Here is a 22354-nt window from a genome sequence, read left to right on the forward strand (position 1 = left end):
AGTCTAGCTCTCTACCGCTAGCTTACTCCGTCCAATAACAGTAAATCAATGATGCTTCATAATACATTTAGACCTAGATAAATGTCTAGAGAAATAAACACTAAAACCTTGCAAGATGAAAACTACCTGTGTAATATTCACAGCTTTTTCAAACTCCAGCTTAAACTCTGCCGCAGCCGTTATTGCCAGCTCCTCCGGCTCCCGTAGAACGTTGGACAGGAAGTGTGACGTCAGTGTCGAGGCTCGCTCCATGGACAGCAGGTTGTCCACTTCCGGTTCGATGTCCAGCTCGTGCATGTCTGGGGGGAGGGTACCGCTGATGAAAATGGCGTGGTTGCCTCCCTCTAGGATGACCAGGGGGCTTTGTATGACGAACCCGGAATCAAATTGTGACGAGTGTATCAGAGCTCTGTGGAGGGGAATGTGGTGGTTAGAATGTGGTGGTCAAAATATGATGGTCAAAATGTGATGGTCAAAATGGGATGGTCAAAATGTCATGGTCAAAATGTGATGGTCAAAATGTGATGGTCAAAATGTCATGGTCAAAATGTGATGGTCAAAATGTGATGGTCAAAATGTCATGGTCAAAATGTGATGGTCAAAATGTGATGGTCAAAATGTCATGGTCAAAATGTCATGGTCAAAATGTGATGGTCAAAATGTGATGGTCAAAATATGATTGTCACAATTTAACCTTCCTAAACTTACATTTGGCCAAATAACCTAACATTAAGCCAAATAAACATAACATTTAGCCAAATAACCTAATATTTACGCAAATAAACCTAACATTTAGCCAAATAACCTAACATTTAGCCACATTAACCTAACATTTAACCTAACATCCACCTACTGTATAGACTGGGCTATTCCCGTGACTCGCGTGACCCCATCCAATTCACCAATCAGCGTCAAGACGGGTAACGGAAATGACACAAAGTTGAACATCTTGGGTAGAAATGAGCCCAGCAAGATCAGTCCACGTAACGTTTCGTACATGGCCTCAGCATAATTAGCGGCCACCTGACCTGTAGAACAACAAGTTTAAAAGGCATTTTATTTTTCATGGCTGATTATTTTAATGAGCAATGCTTAATGGTTTTTTTAAAAGATGTTCTTGAATTAATTTTAAAGCCAATCTAAATTATTCATTTAAATCAGGGGTCTCCAAACTTTTCAGTCCGAGGGCCGCATTACCTATCAAATTTCATTTCGGGGGCCAGTTTCTTCAAGGCATGTCTTTGATTTTTCTGGGCAAAGTTCCTCAGCCATCACCAATAAACGTGTTTACCGGGGACAAAAAGATCTCCGCGGCCGGAAGAGAGGACCTCGCGGGCCGCATCCGGCCCGCGGGTCGTAGTTTGGAGACCCCTGATTTAAATCATTGATTTAAATCATTAATGTGCCTCATTACACACTGACCATTGTCCCCCTACCCCCCCCCCATACCTGGCTGTCCGTGAGCAGCTAGAAACAGATCATGTTTCACACTAAGGCCCAGCTTCTTTAACTCTCACACTGACCATTGCCCCCCCTACCTCCCCCCCCCCCCCCATACCTGGCTGTCCGTGAGCAGCTAGAAACAGATCATGTTTCACACTGAGGCCCAACTTCTTTAACTCTCGAACCGACTCGTCCATTAACAGGGGCAAGTTATCCAAGGTCAATGATCCCTCTGTCGACGTGTCTATCAGGCCAATCCATAGCTTGGATGGATAAATCTGCTGGATAATCCGACCTAGAATAAACAAAAGAAAAATCCACAATGATGTTAGTTAACTAAATAAACGGACATGAAACTTGATCTTTACTGGGCGAATCACACTGTTAGTGAAGGTATCAAATTCAGTTCATAGATTCGGGTGCCTTGAATGAACCCACCAATGAGTGTGTTGTGTGGGAATGAATACGCGAGTGTGGTGTACTATGTGTTCTGGTATAAGTCTCGGGAAGTTTATATATCAGAACTGGTCGTACGGGTATATAGCAACTGGTCGAACGGGTATATCAAATCTGGTCGTACGGGTTTATAAATTATCGTCGTGCGGGTATAAAAGGTCGTCTGAAGCTGATGGTGTTCCCGTTATGTCATCTCTTTTAGTAGTTAGTTTGTTAGTGTTTTAGGCCTACTTACTGTACGGAAGTTAGAAGTTTCTCGTGGGCTAATTGTGTTTTGTAAGTATGAGCTGTGAAGAGTGTCAGGATTTCTATTTGACATGAAGGTTTTAATGTTTAAATAATAAGTTAAATTAAAAAGAAAATTATTAAATAGTTCTTAAAGAAATTAGCTTTTGAATTTGGTATTGCCGTTATAGATTTGTTTTTATTATAAACTGTACTCTGAGATAGCCTAGAAAAACATGATGTTTAAAATTTAACTGTATTTGTAAAATGTTATTAAACACGCGTTTATTTATAAACGCGGAGGGGGGTGTTATGACCCAGGTCACCCCCTAGCGCCGCCACCGGCATTGCATAACATTACAGCTTTCACATTCCACGGCTTAAACAGGCAGACGAACGTTTTACGTATGTTTACTTCGACAGCCACGAACGTAGCGCGGAATTTTATCGCTTCCGGTTGGCACCTTCTTGTCGTCTGCAAAGCTCGCGTCTGCTGGCTCACTTCTGCTTGACACGATAGCGCCAATCTTGTAGCCACGTTCAAACTGTTTCCGTGTGTGTTTGTATGTGTGTGTGTGGTGTGAGAGCGAGAAGGGGGGGGTGGGAATGGGTAGACATGAAGGACATTTTTTTCTTTCATTCTCCGGAAATTTCCTGAACTTAAATTTCCAACAACGAAAGCTGATTAAAAACATGTTTCCCCCCCCCCCTCCCCCCCCCCCCGGCCTACCCCTTCTATTTACACCTTGCAGTGAAAACCGGTGACACGAATGAATGGGCCACCAGCGTAGACAATTTGATCACGTTGATGGCAGCTTCTAGCATTGTTCAGCATCTACCTAGTTGTTAGGTGGGTGTGGGGGGTGGGGGGGGGGGGGGGTAGGGAATCCACAGAAGGTGGTTGGAGTGTTTTTTCATGAATTTCAATAATTTACAACACCAGGCACCCCCAATTTACAACACAAGGCTCTCTCAATTTACAAAAAAAAAAACAGCCTCTCCAAATTTACAACACGGTGCTCCCCCAATTTACAACACCAGCCTCTCGTAATTTACAACAACAAGATCTCACAACCAAATGCTACTTTTCATTTACAACACCCAGTTCCACTCAAAAATACAGAAAATAGAGCAAATCCTGCCAAATGTATATCCATCTTCTGTAAAAAATATATATATATTGGTTGGCTATGATGAAATGTATGGTTTGCGAAGACCTAACGCTGTTTTTACATTTAAAACATCTTCAATTAATTTTCATTTTAAAAAACAACAACAAAAAACGCGTGAATAATCACCAGATAATTTCACGTGATTTGTAAGCATGGCAAGTGGGACGGGTTCCGGTAAACCGCCGACCTTGACCTTCTCGGCTCACTCGCCGTACCCTCGGGCTGTCAGACGTCTCGTGTTGCACGATAAGAAAAGCCACGCGGAATAAACAAGGCCTATAACGTCTTAATCCGTCTTTGATGTGCAGGACGTGGCTAGGGGGCGCTCGCCGCTCCCACCAGCCCGTGGATTGTCTCATCTCGCGAGACTTTGGATACGTGAGAGTCTTTATAAAAAATGCGAGAGTTGGATCACATCCGGTTTTATTTGTTTATGAGGAGGGAGTTTTTTTTTTTATTGGGCTGTTTTTATAGGGAAAATTTAAGGGTTTTTAATAAGCCAATTCGAGGCTTAAGTCATGCAGTATTTGGTTTTATAAAAACCAAAGTGAGACTATTTAAAAACAATGTTTACTTTCCAAAACGAGGCTATGATAAGGGTTAATACAGGGTTAAAATAAGGCAAGGGTTATACCGTTCTTTTTATTGTATAAAAACAAAGCACTACTAACAACTATCAGAATATTCAATTCGCAACAAAGTTTGTTCTTTTGATTCTGTCGACATATAGACCTAAATTATATATTGGTTCCTGTTGGCTTTTGCGTTTTCCTGCTAGAACTATCCAATTCACCTTCAATGTTGTCACTAAAATAATAATTTTCTTGTTTATTTTTTTTTATTTTTGTTCTATGGCACTGGATACGAACGTAGTTTCGGGGAACAATATTAAACAACGGTAAAAAAATAATTTCAAATAAATGAAACAAAATTTTATTGGGATTTTGTAGGTGTAAGATGTATACATCGGATGTAAATTTAACAATAATAGGTAGGAAAAGTCTATGTAATCATACTAAATTTTAAAAAAAATATTTTAAAAAATATGGCAAGCGATAAAATTATAGCTACAATTTTAAAAATTAAAGTCGATTAGGAACCATCGATTACACTCATTTTCATATTTTTGTGTTGAACAGAAGCCGTTAAAAATAATTTTGAATAATTGTACTAATTTACATATTTTATAAAACCGCCCTCAACCCCACCTTGAACTCAACTGAAGTGGCCAGGGAGAGGTAAACGATGCAAGTCATAACATTTGTTATCCATGATAAATACGGACAAGGTAATCAAAATAAACAAAATGGCGAACAAGGGAAGATTTTCAGTTCGATTCAAGCTTTAAAAATTCGTTTGTATCCCCTTTCATTACAGTTGGCTTATTTTTTTATGACTGTTATGCTCAGATTATTAAGATCTAACATTATTAACATTATTCTTATTAATTGTTTATCTACCTTTTTTTTAAAAGTGTTTTTAACGCAAGTTTCATAATTTTTGTTAGGCCTGCTCTTCTACGCCATGATTGATACTAAGATTCTAGATCTAGATATCTAGATCTAGATCTATCTATTCTATAGTATGCTACGGCTTTTTAATATGTTTAATAAATTATTAAATATAAAAATACTAGTCTAGACTAGAGAGTCTACTAGATCTAGATCTAGTAAGTCTAGATCTATTATAATATTATTATTAGATAGATATTAGACGGTTTTTAACGCAAGTTTCATAATTTTTGTTAGGCCTGCTCTTCTACGCCATGATACTAAGATTCTATATCTAGATCTAGATCTAGAGATCTAGATCTATCTATATTAGTATGCTACGGCTTTTTAATATGTTTAATAAATTATTAAATATAAAAATACTAGTCTAGACTAGAGAGTCTACTAGATCTAGATCTAGTAAGTCTAGATCTATTATAATATTATTATTAATAATAGATAATAGATAGATTATTAGTAGTAAGCCTTAGCGTAAGGAACTTAAATATATTAAATAATACTAAATACTACTTAATACTATATTTTATAGGGGAGGCCCTAGGCCTAAGTATTAAATTTATTAAGTTGATCTAGACCTAGATCCAGACTAGATTGACTAGAAAGATTATCTGTTAAAAAAATATATCTAGATAGATCTATAGAGTATATAGAGTATATAGGCTATTCAATAAAATCAATAAGTATTTAGTATAAATATTCTATAGGCCTAATGATTGTACTAATAAATAGTAGAATCTAGAACTGTAATAGATAGTATCATATCTAGAATCTAGTATCTGAATCTAAGTATAGTAGTGATACTAATTTAATTTACTAATAGTAGGCCCAATAGAAATAAAGTAGACCGTCTGACTAGTGTGGTGGATTTAGACTAGATCTAGATATAGTTTTAAGTTTTAGTATTGCTATACTAGCGTCTATCTTATACTCTATATTTCAGTTAATTATAATAATAGATAAATTAAATTAGGCCCATATTTTATATTATTACAAAGTGTCGCTGGTATAGATAGTTTTAGACTTGTCGTATAGTAAATAGTAATTAGTAGGGCAGTATATACATGTAGTCTAATTAATGATTAGTCTAATTAGTTAGAGCCTACTTGTTTAAATATATTTACTATTTAGTAGTATTAATAAAGTATAGTTACTCTATTCAAAGTATAGTTATTAGGTATAATACACAACCTCATAATCGCAAAATCATGACATTAGTGACTCAGTTATTTAGTAGGCCAATAAGTTCTATATTAATTTAATTTTAATAGTTAATAGTTCTTAAATTACTAGATTTGTACAAATGAATACATTTTATTTTAGATAATTTAGGCTATGATACTGCTGAATACTTCAGTTACATTAGTATTATGAATTAGGGCCTATTTAGAGGTAATTATTAAATTACTAATTAGACGTATGATAACTTATGTTGGTCTAATAACTAATAGATTCATATTTAATAGCAGTAGGTCTGTAGGTATAGAATAGTATTGTAAAAAAATAAAGTATGCTTAATTTTTTACAGTTGTCATATTAATTTTAGTTTTAGTAGGTAGTAGTAGGCCTGTGATAGCGCAGGTAGTTAGTATTAGTATGTAAGTTAAACAAAGTTAACTACTATAACTAAGCTTAATAAGGCTACAATTTTAAACTAAAAATTACATGCAGCCTAAATAAAAGGTTACAGACTAGTGCATTAAATAATATCCAAAATTTAAGTTTAATCTACATTAGTTTAATAATTGTAAAAATTACTGAATAGAACAGTAGGCTTACTTGTGAAGAGCAGTCTTATTTTAGTTCTACTTAATTAATATATGACTTAGTCTACTCTTAGTCTCCTGTAGTTATCTTTTGAACTTATTAAAAAATGCAGAATAGTTAATTAAGCCAAAAGGTGTCAATTGTCATAGATGGATTAACTTACTATTCAAATCAATATAATTATACTTATTTATTCTAGTAGGTGTATGAATTGATGATAGTTTTAGTAGCCTAGTTTGAATATAAATTTTCAACTAATTCTTGAGGTGGCTAAACATAAGTAGTAGACCTTTATTGATACATTTTTAATTTTGTTTTTTTTTATGATATATACATGACTTTTGACACTTTTGAAGACCTATTGTATTTAATGACAAACTCCTTACATTAAAATATTAAAAGAAAATCTTAGATCTATATATTTAATGAATGGTAATAATTAGATAGCCCATACAATCACATGCATAAATAGTCCCATCATTGCTTTATGATTTTTATAAGACAGACAAATATTTTTAATTATACCATAACATGTTAAAGTATATAAATGTAATGAGTTTAATATAACAGTTTGTGAAATTTATTTATGTTTTTTTTTAGATACTACATACAGAGAAGATAAGTCAGATGAAGTTCCTTTTAAAAACTCTTATCACTGAATCCTCCAGTTCTGAAGACTTAATATACAGTATTCTTCAACAGTGGTCAGGCTTGACTGAAAATGGCCTACACATACCTATTAGATCCAACTAGTCCAAGGATACATGTTGGACCCAAGAAAACTTGTTCATATTGAACAACTTTTTTTTTTAATATATTAGTTCTGAATGTAATTAAAAAAGAAATTTATAAAGTTTGTTATGTTTATTTTTTTCAGCACTGGTTGTGTGTGATGGTGTATGCGGAAACTAATTATTGTTACCTTAATTTAATAATTGACTTAAACTGGCGAACTATAAATAGTTTTTAAGAATATGGTGCTGAAGTAGATTTCACCTAGTTTTGTTGCCCTTCCATATTAATAAATTGTATGGTCAGGAAAATATCAAACAGCTTTTACTGTCCATAACCAGTCAGGTACCAGTTAACTGCTTTGAATTTGAATCAGAGACAACCTAAAGGATTAAAATTTAAACTCAAGAACTTTTGCTTTAGCAAATGTGTTCACAAATATGTAGTCCCACTATAAGTCTTTCATTTGAATATTATTTACATATAAGTTTATATCAATATATAATCTATCATTTGTTAATATTATTCCTAGTCCAAACAACATGCTGATATGAAACCCATTGTATTACAAGAAGAAAATAAGGAATGAAAATTTCCCATAAGACAGCTTGCTTATAATAATACAAATAATAATAAAAGGGCAATGTCTGCAAACAATTATACTTTAATTTTTTATTTAGAATTTTCTACTTTGTATTATATCTCGTTCAAAACGAACAATTATTAAAATATCTTATGTTATGGTTTAAGCTTCAACTTTAGTATTTTGTAACTATTACTTAAATTTTCTACAATGTTAAAAATAAAACTACTATATCTATCATAGCTGTAAAACATGATAAGGGAAGAATCAAGAATATGGGTTTTTGTCAATTCTAGCCATACCAGCATATAAATGTAGACCAAGCTTATAGAAATATGGCTGATAACTAACCATAAACCACAAATACAGCAAACTATAATAACTGCTTGTTTCCTGGTAATGTGTTGTTATTGGCTGTGCAAGTTTATAAACATTTTGTAATTGTTTATACATTACAAAAGAAAAAGACTGTAGCTGATCAGATGCATTCCAGATATTTGAGGAAAAGATGTTTTCTATAAGGATAGGCAGCTATAGCAAATGAGGTATGGGGAAATGTTGAGTTAAGATAAACTATTTAATAATTGTAATGACAGAGATACCATCACAGCAACAAATGTATTTGGGTTTGTATGACTAATTAATGAATATCCTATAAATAAATATAAAATGCTGAGGTGGTCGTCTATAAACGACTTTGAGGTGGTGGTGGAGATTTGGACCTTTGTGTCAAAGGGGAGGGGGTTCAGAAAGTAAGGTGACACTTTTCCATGTTCAACAAATACTCATGTTAAGAAACTGAATTTAAGCCTTTATTTGCATTATTAAAAGTTGTTTTATAAATTGTTGTAAATAATTCATCAATAGGCCTACATTGAATGCTGGAAAAGCCCATAGGTCTAAATATTTTATGAAAATCGCTGCTTTAAAAACAAACTAGGGGGGGGGGGGGAATGTTGACTTAGGTTTACTTCTTTGGGGAAGGGGGAGGTCTGGCATCGTTGTGACATCGTTAATAGACGACCCCCATAGTCAGAGGTCGATCTAGATTTATTAGGCCTATATTAAAATGATATTAATTACGCTTTACTTATTATTACAATGGAATATAGCCTAGTAGTTTATTTATGTTAAATAATATAACATCCCCTTTCACCACAACACCCTGACTATACTAATCCAAATTAAAATAAAAATGTTTGGTAAATTACTATTATATTATTAGTAATTTTGTGTTTAAAATTCTAGCCTTAGTAAAAACCGGAAGTGATTTTTACTTATTTCACAAATGTTATAAAATATTCAATTTTGGTTCAAAAATATGCTTTCTGGCAACACAAAGTGGAACCACTTTTGGAACCACTTTTCCTACCTATTGCAATCAAATAAAATATTAAGGAAAATATAATTGTTTCGTGCGATTTCTGCTCATAAAAAATTGCAAAAGCAATTTACCATGAGATTATTTCAACACTTCCGTGTTTTAATCCCAGCAATTTCTCCCCCCACCTCACCCGCTCCTGTCCATAATTATAGCCAAATAGTTGCATGCCTCGCTGACCGACTTTTCTGTGTGAGCAATAATTAGATAAATGAGCGGGTCTCACAAATTATAAATAGCAATTCGCGAGATGGACCGAGCGGACTGGCTACATTGAGCAGACAGTCCAGGTGCTATTGTAGCAGGTGAAAGCAATCAAGGTGTGCACGTGTTATCTGCACCCCCGCGTGACGGCTTCTGGGTAGGAATTTGCCAGCTGGTGACGTAATCTCGTATTGCAGACAGAAAACGATTATGACGTCAAAAACAACAGGGGAAACCTTTTTTTTCTTTACAACTCGAGAAATCATGTTTGTGTGATGAGTGTAAATAGCCAGCGTGTCTAATTTGATGTGTACGATCAACACAGTCATATTTAGATTGTTTTTAGTAAAGAGGACAAGAAAAAAAATTACGTCTGGCCAGTATGGGGATCGAACCCACGACATTAGCGTTATTAGCACGACGCTCTAACCAACTGAGCTAACCGGCCACTTACTTCTTAAGATCTAAATTGCTTTAGATTTCATACCCTGTATTCTACACCAGCGGATAGATGGTGTAAAAAAATCAAATTAACTGATTAGGCTAAAAATTGTCTAATTGAAGTTCTATCCCTACATTTTTTCTTCCTACTTTAAAAGTTCTAATTAAAGCGTTTTTATAATACAAAATTTATATATTTAACATTCTGATTTTAGGCCAAAATCCTTTAATACATCTTTATTAGTCTAACACTAATGTAGGCAAATTATTGGATATAATTAGGCGCTAGGCTAATTTTATACCCTCGGGCCTTGGCTTCTAATCAACGAAAACTTGTTTACTGATGACGTAACACAACTACATGGCTACACGCATTACAGTTTACATTAGGGTTGGAATAATTAGCCTATATTCTAGGTTACAAACTGCTGAACAAGCGTCTTTTTTTAAAGTAAACATCAGCCTTTTTTTATTAATAGGCCTGTATAAAGCAAAATGTGAATTAAAAACAGCAGTGGCGGCTTAAGGGAGGGGCTGACCAGGCTTGAACTAGAGGCCCAAAACATTTTAGGAGCCATGACGTTTTTGCTAAAATCTAATAGAATTGTTTAACAGACAGAGCTTTATTAATACGAGTCCCTGGGCATGGTATAGTTGTTAATAAGGGGCGACGATCATGCATTATCCGCCCATGAAGTTATCAGCTTATTTTAACAACTAACAAACTGACCCATCTGGTTCAACTCAGCAGGGGTCAGAGGTCGCCAGTTAAAGAAAACAGGTGGTATCTGGATGAACTGTAAGTCAAGAGTTTGTTTACAATTTGGTCACGTCTTGTTTACTTTCTAGTCTCGGCGTGTTGAGATAAAGAATTCGCTACTGTGTCTCACTGCTACACGGTAGCAATGGCTTAACTGCTGGCCTGCAATGTACTATGTTAAAGAATAAGAAAATAGGGATCAGTGTTTCTTCCAGACTTTTTTCTCCGTGGGCGGTGGGTCGAGCACTTGAACTTTTTGGGGGTGGGGGTGGGGGGACTAAAAATTCCGGATGGGGGGGGGTGATGGGGGGGGGGGGCGGACACTGTTAAAAGTATATATTTTCTGTTTAAATTCCATTTCGTTCGGGGGTGGGGATGGGTGGGTTTGACTTTTTCGGGGCTTAGCCCCCCCCCTCCCCCTCCCTCCCCGAAGAGATGCCTGGAAGAAAATCTGATGAGGATGGTATTTCCATCTTGTGTCTGGCTGTAAAATCTACCAGTGTCATATTGTACATAGTAATTAAATATCAACCCAAAGATTAAGCTTGAGGTTTTTTAGACTGGGGTTACGAACAATCTTTACACTAGGAAGTAACGTTAATTCATTAATTAGGCCGAGTAAAACCATTAAAACACTCCTTTTGCTTAGCCCCCCCCTCCCCCTCCCTCCCCGAAGAGATGCCTGGAAGAAAATCTGATGAGGATGGTATTTCCATCTTGTGTCTGACTGTGAAATCTACCAGTGACATATTGGAAATAGTAATTAAATATCAACCCTGAGTTAAGATTAAGCTTGAGGTAATTAGACTGGGGTTACGAAAAATCTTTGCACTAGGAAGTAATGTTAATTCATTAATTAGGCCGAGTAAAACCATTATAACACCCCTTTTGCGCAGGGTCATCAATATGCTAATCCGTGAGGTATCCTGAGCACGTCATGAGACTTACGTTTATAATAGCACTGTATAGCTGTGATATGTGGTGACCCGTGGGTTCCTGATCCCAGTGACACGTGATCTGCACCCCCCCCCCCCCTCCCCCCCCCCCCCCACCCTCCTCTCTGACAAATGTAGAGTTCTAAAACGTATATTTTCAAAGGTTTGTGTTAGGTACTGTGCAAGTAAGTAACGTAAATTGGTAAATGCAATCAACTATTTCAATAATAAAGTGGTTGTACGATGTTTAGATACTGTTCAGTATTGTGAGTTGTGACCAACATCCACTAACTTATACAGTGTGGGGTGCTACTATATATAAAACGTTAGACATTAGAAAATTACATGTAGATCTGTTGGCTTTGGCTAAGCTGAGTTGAGAGTATAACTAAACATCAGAGGCGTAGCGACCCTTCCCGGCGCCCGGGGACATACTTTCAATTTGGCGCCCCCCTCGGGAGCAAATTTTCGATTTGCACCCCCCCCCTCGAACTTTTCATTTGCACCCCCCCTCGAACTTTTCATTTGCACCACCCCCCTCAAACTTTCAATTTGGCGCCCTTCTAAGGTCGGCGCCCGGGGACATATGTCCCCCCCGCCCCCCCCCCCTCGCTACGCCTCTGCTAAACATAACTTTGTATATTTTTCATTTTCTTATTTAAAAAAATATTGGCCAGTATGGGGATCGAACCCACGACATTCGCGTTATTAGCACGACGCTCTAACCAACTGAGCTAACCGGCCATCGATAATTATGGCACCAGGAGTTGAGTTGTTTGACAAGCAAGAGATTATTATCAAGTAGTGTAGAAGAAAGAAACAAACACCTAAATAATGTGTACGTTGATGTTAGGTTAACCTGCATACACTTGTGTCGAGATAGAGTGGTTGAGAGGGGGAGGAGAAAAAAAAAAGGGTAATTTGTGCAGATGTGTTGTCTGTATTTTCTCCCATACATATAACGCAGGGGTCTCCAAACTTTTCAGTCCAAGTGCGCATTAACTATCAAATTTCAGTTCGAGGGCCAGTTTCTTCCAGGCATGTCTTTGATTTTTCTGGACAAAGTTCCTCAGCCATCACCAACAAACGTTTTAACGTGAACAAAAAGATCTCCGCGGGCCGCATGAGAGGACATCGCGGGCCGCATCCGGCCCGCGGGCCGTAGTTTGGAGACCCCTGATATAACGTATTAGCCATGGGAAAAAAGTACAACATTGGCTTTATATTGAGAAAAGAAACACCTGCATGAAGTTATAGCCTATAAATGTATTGTGTTATAGCCCTATGGGTTGGGATAGTGGAACTTTTTGTAGTCCGCTAATTGTAACGTTTAGGTCTTTGAGCATAATTATGTGTGTGTATATTTGAGTGTGTATTTGTGTATGTGTGTGTGCTTGTGTGTGTGAGGGATAGTATCCGGATATGTAATACAATATTTGATGGGGTGTGGTGCTGTGTGGTAAGGTTTGAACCTCCCCACCATCCACGTTACACATCATCACTTAAGTCATCACTTCCACCCCTCCCCATCAAAGAATTTGGCGTCAATTTGTTTGTTTTTAGTTTAAAATAAGATGTTTATTGTAATGGAAGATGGACACCGAACGTTAGGGAAACGAACGTTCTTTGTACACGTAGAGACCAGTAGAGAGGTCTAGACTTTTCCATATTATTTCAGTAGCTTAATTCCTTGAAATTATTCTTATGAGACAAACCAATTATTCGTTTAATGAACTAGTAAAATATAATTACTAGTCGTTTGAGGTATATAATTGCTTAACATCTATATATATAATTCTCTTCTTCGAGCCGTTAGAAAACAAGCTGCAAACGCTCTCCCTACCTCCCCACCCCTACATGGTTTTAGTGAGCTGTGTTCACTCTAAATGTTTACAAGCAGAGCCAACGATTTTAAACGTAGGGGGGGGGGGGGGGGGAGGGGGGGGGGAAGGAAGGGGGGGGGGGTTATGGTCCTTAACGAGCTACTTATAGTGTTTTAAAGAAATATTTTTAGTGTCAGCGTTGGTACTGTCGAATTCACAAATTATGAATTATTGAAAATTAGAAACAACTAAATAGCGGCGTATGTTATGCCGCGGGCCGGCTCGTACAATATAATATGCATATTCTATGATATAATGAATGAAAGCTAAATATCAGATTTAAAAATAATTACCATCAGGTAGTTAGTGGCCGGTTAGCTCAGTTGGTTAGAGCGTCGTGCTAATAACGCGAATGTCGTGGGTTCGATCCCCATACTGGCCAAATTTTTATTTACATTTTCTTTCTTAATTTTTGTTAGAAAATTTAAAAGAGCATTTCATACCTATGGTTACACGCTAATATAATACGAATTGTTCTGAAGCTGTGTTATGGAGAATCAAATATATGAAATGAATTTTTGATACCTTAAGCCGAAAAAGGATCTACCACACACTATTATACGAAAGTATTAGAGTTATAATTTTACGTCACTATTTGATCAGAACTGTAGTGTTGTAATTATAAGGCTGGTTGGTTGATTTAGCCCTCGTCAGTGTAGCGTACATAGTAGATGAAGTAGAGTCCAGTAATGCTACCGTGTGAGGATACAGCTAGTTTGCCTCGTCGGCTACGGTTATATCTTCTAATACAACTTGTAGGTCTATTTTTAAATACCAAACAGCTGGCGTTTTATACCAATCAAAGCTCATTTAATTTAATCAGTCCAATTAAGCAGTAGGCGTAATTAACAAACTATTAACCACATGTGCACGTTTTTATCAGCTTCATCAGAACACGCAGGGACCTATATCAGCGGTTCTCAATTCAAATGTAGGTAACTTTTTCTCTTTTTTAACACGAAGATTTGACATGGAGCCGCATTTACAAAATATTTGAGATACACGCGATTCGGCACACGTTTATAAAATACGAGAGATATATGTTTGGGGAGCCTTGCTGCACTTTGTTATACTGTTGTGTCCTGGCATTAGCTCTAGTCACATGGGGTGCAGATGGCCTAGAATTCACTGTACTTTCGATCGTGTATACATTTTAATCGATTATACATTGATACGAAGTTAGGTTAAAACAACAGCCGATAACTACACAAAGCTATGTTTAAGAATAAAAGACAAATAGCCTTATCATAGTAGCTGAGTTTAGTTTTAAAATGACATAGCTTTCATCGGCCGGTTAGCTCAGTTGGTTAGAGCGTAGTGCTAATAACGCGAATGTCGTGGGTTCGATCCCCATACTGGCCAACGTTATTTTTTTTACAATTGACAATTTATCTGATTGCACTTGATGTAATTGTTGTTCCACCATTTACTTCATCTATAGGGCTGGTAAGTAGTCACCAACCAGTTCTATGGCTCATGCAGGTTTTATCCGTAGAACTGGTTGGTGACCTACTTACCAGCCCTATAAAAGGGGTGGGGGCGCGGAGAATTAGGATAATTACATTCATTTTATGCATACACATGTAACGAGTTTGACTTGCTAGGAAACTTGTTGATGTCAGCTTCTACAGTGGTATGCCAATGTTTATCAACAAACTATCTGTACGTAAACAGAACACTCCATTAAAATTGATTTGTCAATAAATGAAGTCTAAACGCCTAATGCGATAAAATAACGTGTACAGCTCAACGCCGTTTCAAATTGTCTTATCATCGTGAAGTCGCCAGCGTTATCCTATTGCTATTTACATCAGCCAGTGCATCGTTCGTTTCACCCGGGTAACTCTTTGATCATTCAATTATTATTGCCCCGAGTAGATGTCTACATTACATAGATTTCTCTGTGATCGCAAGATTATTCTAGTTAAAAACGTGCGTTTTTCGAAATATTAGTGGAGAGGTTATTTTAAAAAAATGATTAGAATTTCAAATTAATAAGCTAGCTGAACATAACTATTTACAACAAAAGACTGCAGTATATTTAGTATTCATATTATACTTCTTGTTTAGATACTAATTTCCAATATAGAGAAAAGCGATTTTCATTGCTTAGTGTTAATGGCAAAGAATAATCTTTTGTAGTTATTTGTATAATAGGCCTATAATTGTTTCTACATATAACATAGCAGGACCCCCCGCCCCCCCCCCCCCCCCTTTACTTCTACACATAACTTTCTAAACACGCGTCATGAGTTCCTTATTCAGCCGTTGATACTACCCCCCCCCCATCCCCCCTCCCTCACCCTAACAGAACAGGAACCTAGCCACGTAGCCTGGCAAATCAAAACAAACACGACAACGCGAGAAACTGGTTAACCTGCTGTAGGCTAAGTTTAACCGTGACGTCAGGCCGGGAATAGATCGGGAACATGCCGTGTAAATAAACGTTCACGTCACAACAAAAGTTACGCTATGTACCCGGTCAACAACACGTCAATATTATCTAACACAAAGCTGGATAACACCACGACAATGCCTGCACGCGAGACCACTATTTTAAGACAACCAATCAGCATAGAGCAAACAGCGTGTAGCTAATGTTGCTTCATAGAAGCGAGCTTGCCCTTTAGCAGAAGAGTTATGTCTGGTTGCTCATTTCTGACCCACCCTACCCTAAAACGACGTTGAAATGTTTTAGCTCTTTTCCTGTTCTACAAAGTTATTCTAAAGGAATATAAAGATTCGTATCTTTTTTAAAAGATATGAAAGATTATCCTATGTCAGATATTTTAAATACGCTACCCAATTACATTATCTTCACAAAACTCGGACTCCACCTCTACTTGAAGGTATTGCATAGTCGGATGGTAGCGCCTATGACTGCTAACCAGAAAGTCTGGAGTTCAGATCCACGATTCAAGTCCGTAAGCCGTCAGTTAGTCCACCTAACTATCCTGGGTACCTGACTTACGTTAGGTGAAATATAGGCGGCACATTCAAGTTCCCGTTTTCCCTTTTTTCGATGGTACAGAAAGAGGTGAACTCTACTTCACCTGCCCCGTGGATCGCCATGTCCGAACGGCAACTGTAATTTTTACTGTTTAAGCCACTAGGATTGTCAAGCAGACTTGGCGTTGAGTGTGTCTGTGTAAAGATAAGAACGTAAAGCGCGACTTCATAATGATAAGAACGTAAAGCGAGACTTTATAAAGATAAGAACGTAAAGCGAGACTTTATAAAGATAGAACGTAAAGTGAGACTTTATAAAGATAATAACGTAAAGCGAGACTTTATAAAGATAGAACGTAAAGTGAGACTTTATAAAGATAGAACGTAAAGTGAGACTTTATAAAGATAAGAACGTAAAGCGAGACTTTATAAAGATAGAACGTAAAATGAGACTGTCTAATGATAAGAACGTAAAGCGAAACCCAAAAGATTGTAACTTCTAGCGAGACTTTATAAAGATAAGAACGTAAAGCGAAACAGTAAAGACCAGAACGTAATGCGAAACTTTATAACGATAATTACGAAAAGCGAGACAGTAAAATCTAAGACGTAAAGCGGAACTGTAAAGACTAAGACGTAAAGCGGAACAGTACAGCCGACTGGGCCGCTAGAGTGAGGCTGTAGTGTTACGACTGTAAACAAACAAATCGGGAACAAAAGACAACGACAAGCTCGACCTGTTCTTTTAGCGCCAGCAGACGGCCTGGCATCATACCGGCCGGTACCAACTAGTCAGGTCTTTAGAGTCAAAGGTCAGGTAAACAGAACCAGGTGTGTCACGCCGTATCAAACAGGTGGAGGTAAATGTTGGGAAATTACTGCAGTTGTTTCCCTTGATGATCTATTAAAGATGGCTGGGGTTGTGCGTGTTGGGTAGGAATTTGGTTACATGGAGATGTTTAGTGGGTTTGTAGTCGGTTGTTAGGGTTGGGTTAGTGTTATGCAGGCATGCAAGCTGCTGGGTAGTTAGGTTGTAAAGGTTGGTCAGGCATGCAAGCTGCTGGTTAGCTAGGTTGTAAAGGTTGGTCAGGCATGCAAGCTGCTGGTTAGTTAGGTTGTAAAGGTTGGTCAGGCATGCAAGCTGCTGGTTAGTTAGGTTGTAAAGGTTGGTCAGGCATGGAAGCTGCTGGGTAGTTAGGTTGTAAAGGTTGGTCAGGCATGGAAGCTGCTGGTTATCTAGGTTGTAAAGGTTGGTCAGGCATGGAAGCTGCTGGTTATCTAGGTTGTAAAGGTTGGTCAGGCATTGAAGTTGCTGGTTAGTTAGGTTGTAAAGGTTGGTCAGGCATTGAAGTTGCTGGTTAGTTAGGTTGTAAAGGTTGGTCAGGCATGGAAGCTGCTGGGTAGTTAGGTTGTAAAGGTTGGTCAGGCATGGAAGCTGCTGGTTATCTAGGTTGTAAAGGTTGGTCAGGCATGGAAGCTGCTGGTTAGCTAGGTTGTAAAGGTTGGTCAGGCATGGAAGCTGCTGGTTATCTAGGTTGTAAAGGTTGGTCAGGCATGGAAGCTGCTGGGTAGTTAGGTTGTAAAGGTTGGTCAGGCATGGAAGCTGCTGGTTATCTAGGTTGTAAAGGTTGGTCAGGCATGGAAGCTGCTGGTTATCTAGGTTGTAAAGGTTGGTCAGGCATGGAAGCTGCTGGTTATCTAGGTTGTAAAGGTTGGTCAGGCATGCACGTTGCTGGTTAGCTAGGTTGTAAAGGTTGGTCAGGCATGGAAGCTGCTGGTTATCTAGGTTGTAAAGGTTGGTCAGGCATGGAAGCTGCTGGTTAGCTAGGTTGTAAAGGTTGGTCAGGCATGGAAGCTGCTGGTTATCTAGGTTGTAAAGGTTGGTCAGGCATGGAAGCTGCTGGTTAGCTAGGTTGTAAAGGTTGGTCAGGCATGGAAGCTGCTGGGTAGTTAGGTTGTAAAGGTTGGTCAGGCATGGAAGCTGCTGGTTAGCTAGGTTGTAAAGGTTGGTCAGGCATGGAAGCTGCTGGTTATCTAGGTTGTAAAGGTTGGTCAGGCATGGAAGCTGCTGGTTAGCTAGGTTGTAAAGGTTGGTCAGGCATGGAAGCTGCTGGGTAGTTAGGTTGTAAAGGTTGGTCAGGCATGGAAGCTGCTGGTTATCTAGGTTGTAAAGGTTGGTCAGGCATGGAAGCTGCTGGTTAGCTAGGTTGTAAAGGTTGGTCAGGCATGGAAGCTGCTGGGTAGTTAGGTTGTAAAGGTTGGTCAGGCATGGAAGCTGCTGGTTATCTAGGTTGTAAAGGTTGGTCAGGCATGCAAGCTGCTGGGTAGTTAGGTTGTAAAGGTTGGTCAGGCATTGTGTTTATGCTGGGCAGGTGTTCAGCTATGCGGAGCTGGTGTTGATATTGTGAGGGCGTGTCAACATGGAGCTGTTGGTTGTGTTCTAGTTAGGGTGGGATTCAGCTTCATGTGTATAAGTTGTCTGCGTGTCAGATAGATATTTAGCTACATAAAGCTAGATAATGTGCATGCCACAGAAACATTTCGCGACATTGCATAAGGTTCTCTATGCTAGACCAGAGGCGTAGCGACCTATTCGGCACACGCGGGTGTGTGGGGGACTATCAATTTTTCCCCTCCTCCCTCCCATTCTTGTCTGTAAAATTAAACTGTGTATAATTCGATTCTTCAAATGAGACTTTAAATACGTATTTTTGTACCCATTTTTGGCGCCCCTTTGGGTCGGCGCCCGGGGCGTTCGCCCCAACAGCCCTCCTCTCGCTACGCCACAGTGCTAGACACAATAAAATCGGCATGATAAGGAGATAAAATACACTTCGTCGTAACACTTTAATTTTACTGCATCACGAAAATAATCTCAGCTCACTGATAAGCTAATCAAATTATATTCTACGCACTCGGAGTTATTTTTTTTAACGTGGAATATACATAGTCTTATTTTTGACCGAGTTTATACTGTGATTATGAGAAGAGCACTGTTTACGCTTTCCAAATTACGACTGTTTTACAGCTTTTTAAAATGTGTTCTCATGTAAAACAACAAACTTCAGACTTTCATTTACGGATGCCTGCGCCGCGTATTGAGCATCAATTCGCTAAAAAAAAAATACCAATCCTGAGGTGTTGAGAAAAAAATGGTTAAGAACCAAATGGCTAAGAAAACAAAAGCTCAAATGGGGATGGGTTGGACACACCCTGCGTAAACCAAATAGCCACATCACTAGACTGGAATCCTCAAAGAAAGAGAAAAGTAGGTAGGCCAAAACACTTGAAAAAGGTCAGCTGTCAGGGAAGCAGAAGCAGCCGGAATGTCGTGGGCCTAATTTGGAAGAACCGCCCGAATGAGAGTACGATTTAGAGAAGTGGTGGCGTCGCTATGCTCCAAAAGGGATCCACAGGAAAGGTGATGACGACGATGAGAATAACACTCATTAATTAATTCTGTTGCTTGTTTATTGGCCATCCCATGATAACAAAACGAAACAATTGTTATAATCTCGAAAAGTCAGTACCGTCTGTAGCAAGTCAACCATAAGTTTTAAGTTCCTAATTCCCGTATCCTTGACGCTGTCGTGTGAATCTGATACGACACACGGCGCCTGCGTCGACTTACTCTCGTCATTTCGTCTCCGTCGTCTCGTTACTATTGTGGTACACAAATACTATAGGTCATTATTGTGATACACACGTACTATAGGGACTAGACAATAATGGCACTTGGTCTTTAATGTTATAGTGCATACTATATTGATGCTGGGACGGTTGACCTACTGACAATATGGAACTGTGTTGGCGAGATTATCAAATTTACATCAGTTTACTTGACAGTTTACTTTGGTGTCTTGATCTCCGTAATTTCTTTTTTTTTTAATATGGAAAAGAAAGCAATGAAAGCTCGAGCCCATGGGTCCGTGTTCGAGAGAAAGAGGGAGTGGGGATACGTAGTGGGGAAAAATGAGAGGGGGTGGGGTAGGAGGTGTGAGAGGTGGAAGGGAGAGGAGGTGTGAGAGGGGTATGAAAGAGGCGGTGGGAGAGGGGGAGGGATAGGGGTTTGGGATAGGGGTGTGAGAGAGGGGAGAGAAAACTATAGGGGTAGACAGAGGGAGGGACTATTGAAGATAAAGGTGTACAAAGACAGATAGATAGAGAGAGTGAGAGGAGAATAGAGAATTAGGGAGAAATGTATAGAAAAAGAGGCAATTACAAGTGTGTATAGAAGTTTTGAAATTTTCTAACATTTACAAAGTGGGTGTTCCGGGTTCACGACCTCAAAATAAAAATTAATCGATTTGTTTAAGCTATCAGATAAGCAATTCACTAACACTCAGTTAAAGTGGTGCTTATAATACGTTAGGATTACTTCTAGTTAAATTTGATTAAACGCGTCTGCAGACATATTCTTTCTTCGCGCGATCAAGATTAGCCACAACTTCACGTGAAATGGCGTGAAATATTAAAAAAAAAAATCATCTTCACAAATCTAGAACAGCCATTCTGATAAATCTCACTTTCCCATGATTCCACAGTCTTTTTTCACACACCCACCCCATGGTCTCCGCCCGCCCGCCGCAGTTTTCATCAATCAAAGCTCTGAGATTTCTCGAGATTTCCTTGTCAAAACAGTATAGAGAAATCAAGAGAGTTATCTCCCATTATTAATTGACTACAGAGAGTTGCCCCGCTTGAAATGGCCTGCAATCGTCCACATCTCCCGTTGTAATGGGTTAGTGGAGAGAGGAGAAGTGGAACTGATAAACATAATACAAACCTCATTTTTACTTGTGTATAACACAGGAGGCCAACAATTTCTATAGCTGGATAATATATATATATATATATATATATATATATATATATATATATATATATATATATATATATATATATATATATATATATATATATATATATATATATATATATATATATATATAAATATATATATATATATATATGTTACGGTCAAAGCCCGAAGTGCGGCCAAAGCGCGGATTGGTCGGCCAATCCGCGCATTGGCCGGCTCTCTTGGCCAAAGCCCGAAGAACTTAGCACTAAGATCGTATTTTGTTTTGTAGATTGGCCGGCCAATGCGCGCACTGGCCGGGACGTACTGGCCAAAGTCCGAAGCGCTTAAACTTGACAGCGTATTTTGTACATTGGCCGGCCAATGCGCGCACTGGCCGGGCCAACGTTCTAAAAACGTGCGTTTTCATTGAGAGTAACGTATTGTTTAGCTCTTGTTTGTATATCATTCTATATGCAAGGCGACATTGATCAAAAGGGCCGTCAGACCATAAGACAGACATAGCAGATGGCTGTCAAAAGAAAAAAAGTGTAAATCCATGTTAGTTTCCATATATGGGCTCTCGATAAAATAGTTACTGAGGAAGATCTTGAGAACATTGAACAAGAAATGGAGGTTGCCATAAATGCAACGACATCCTCAGCTAACACATCTACTGCCGTTGCGGAACGCCCAGACCAGTTGCGTGACAATAATGTGGCCAACAGATTCTATATAGTTTGTGAAAAACATTGTAGTGCAGCTCATTCTTTTGGATCCTGTGGCAACGATGTCCATGCTATTTGTGGAATACCCAATGAAGCAGACGAAGGGTACGGAGGGAACATTACCTGCAGATTGTGTCACAACAAACAAGACATCATGGAACACAGATCAGCAGCTCATACTGGCTTGCAAACTCAATGTGCTAAAATGCTTAAAACATCAAATACAAAATTTAAAGATGGTGAAGTGGGTGAAAATGTACGCATCCGTGTTCCAGATGTTGACAGAGGTCGCTGCAATAGCACAACTAAGTGCACAACAAATCGCTGCAAGTGTAAAAATAACAAGCTATTATGTAATTCTAAATGCCATAAAAGTTCAACTTGTT

At 38.3% G+C, this 22354-nt stretch overlaps 1 protein-coding gene and 2 non-coding genes across 3 annotated transcripts in view; 1 reads left to right on the plus strand and 2 right to left on the minus strand.

Annotated features, from left to right (window-relative positions):
- The window catches only part of LOC131940024 (uncharacterized), a 61766-nt gene that overhangs the window by 3518 nt on the left and 35894 nt on the right, over window positions 1-22354 (minus strand). The window contains exons 2-4 of the mRNA XM_059298601.1: window positions 1559-1738; window positions 854-1028; window positions 127-409 (exon numbers count right to left, since the gene is read on the minus strand). Coding sequence (XP_059154584.1) covers window positions 127-409; window positions 854-1028; window positions 1559-1738 — 638 coding nt within the window. The remainder of the gene's footprint in view (window positions 1-126; window positions 410-853; window positions 1029-1558; window positions 1739-22354) is intronic.
- Trnai-aau (transfer RNA isoleucine (anticodon AAU)) lies at window positions 12278-12351 on the minus strand. The gene has a single exon. It is a non-coding gene; the product is annotated as a tRNA-Ile (tRNA).
- Window positions 13799-13872, plus strand: Trnai-aau (transfer RNA isoleucine (anticodon AAU)). Its single transcript has one exon. It is a non-coding gene; the product is annotated as a tRNA-Ile (tRNA).

The sequence above is a fragment of the Physella acuta genome, unplaced genomic scaffold (genome assembly GCF_028476545.2).
Source record: "Physella acuta isolate Inbredline_101_S28 unplaced genomic scaffold, ASM2847654v3 ptg000006l, whole genome shotgun sequence".
NCBI lineage: Eukaryota > Metazoa > Mollusca > Gastropoda > Physidae > Physella > Physella acuta.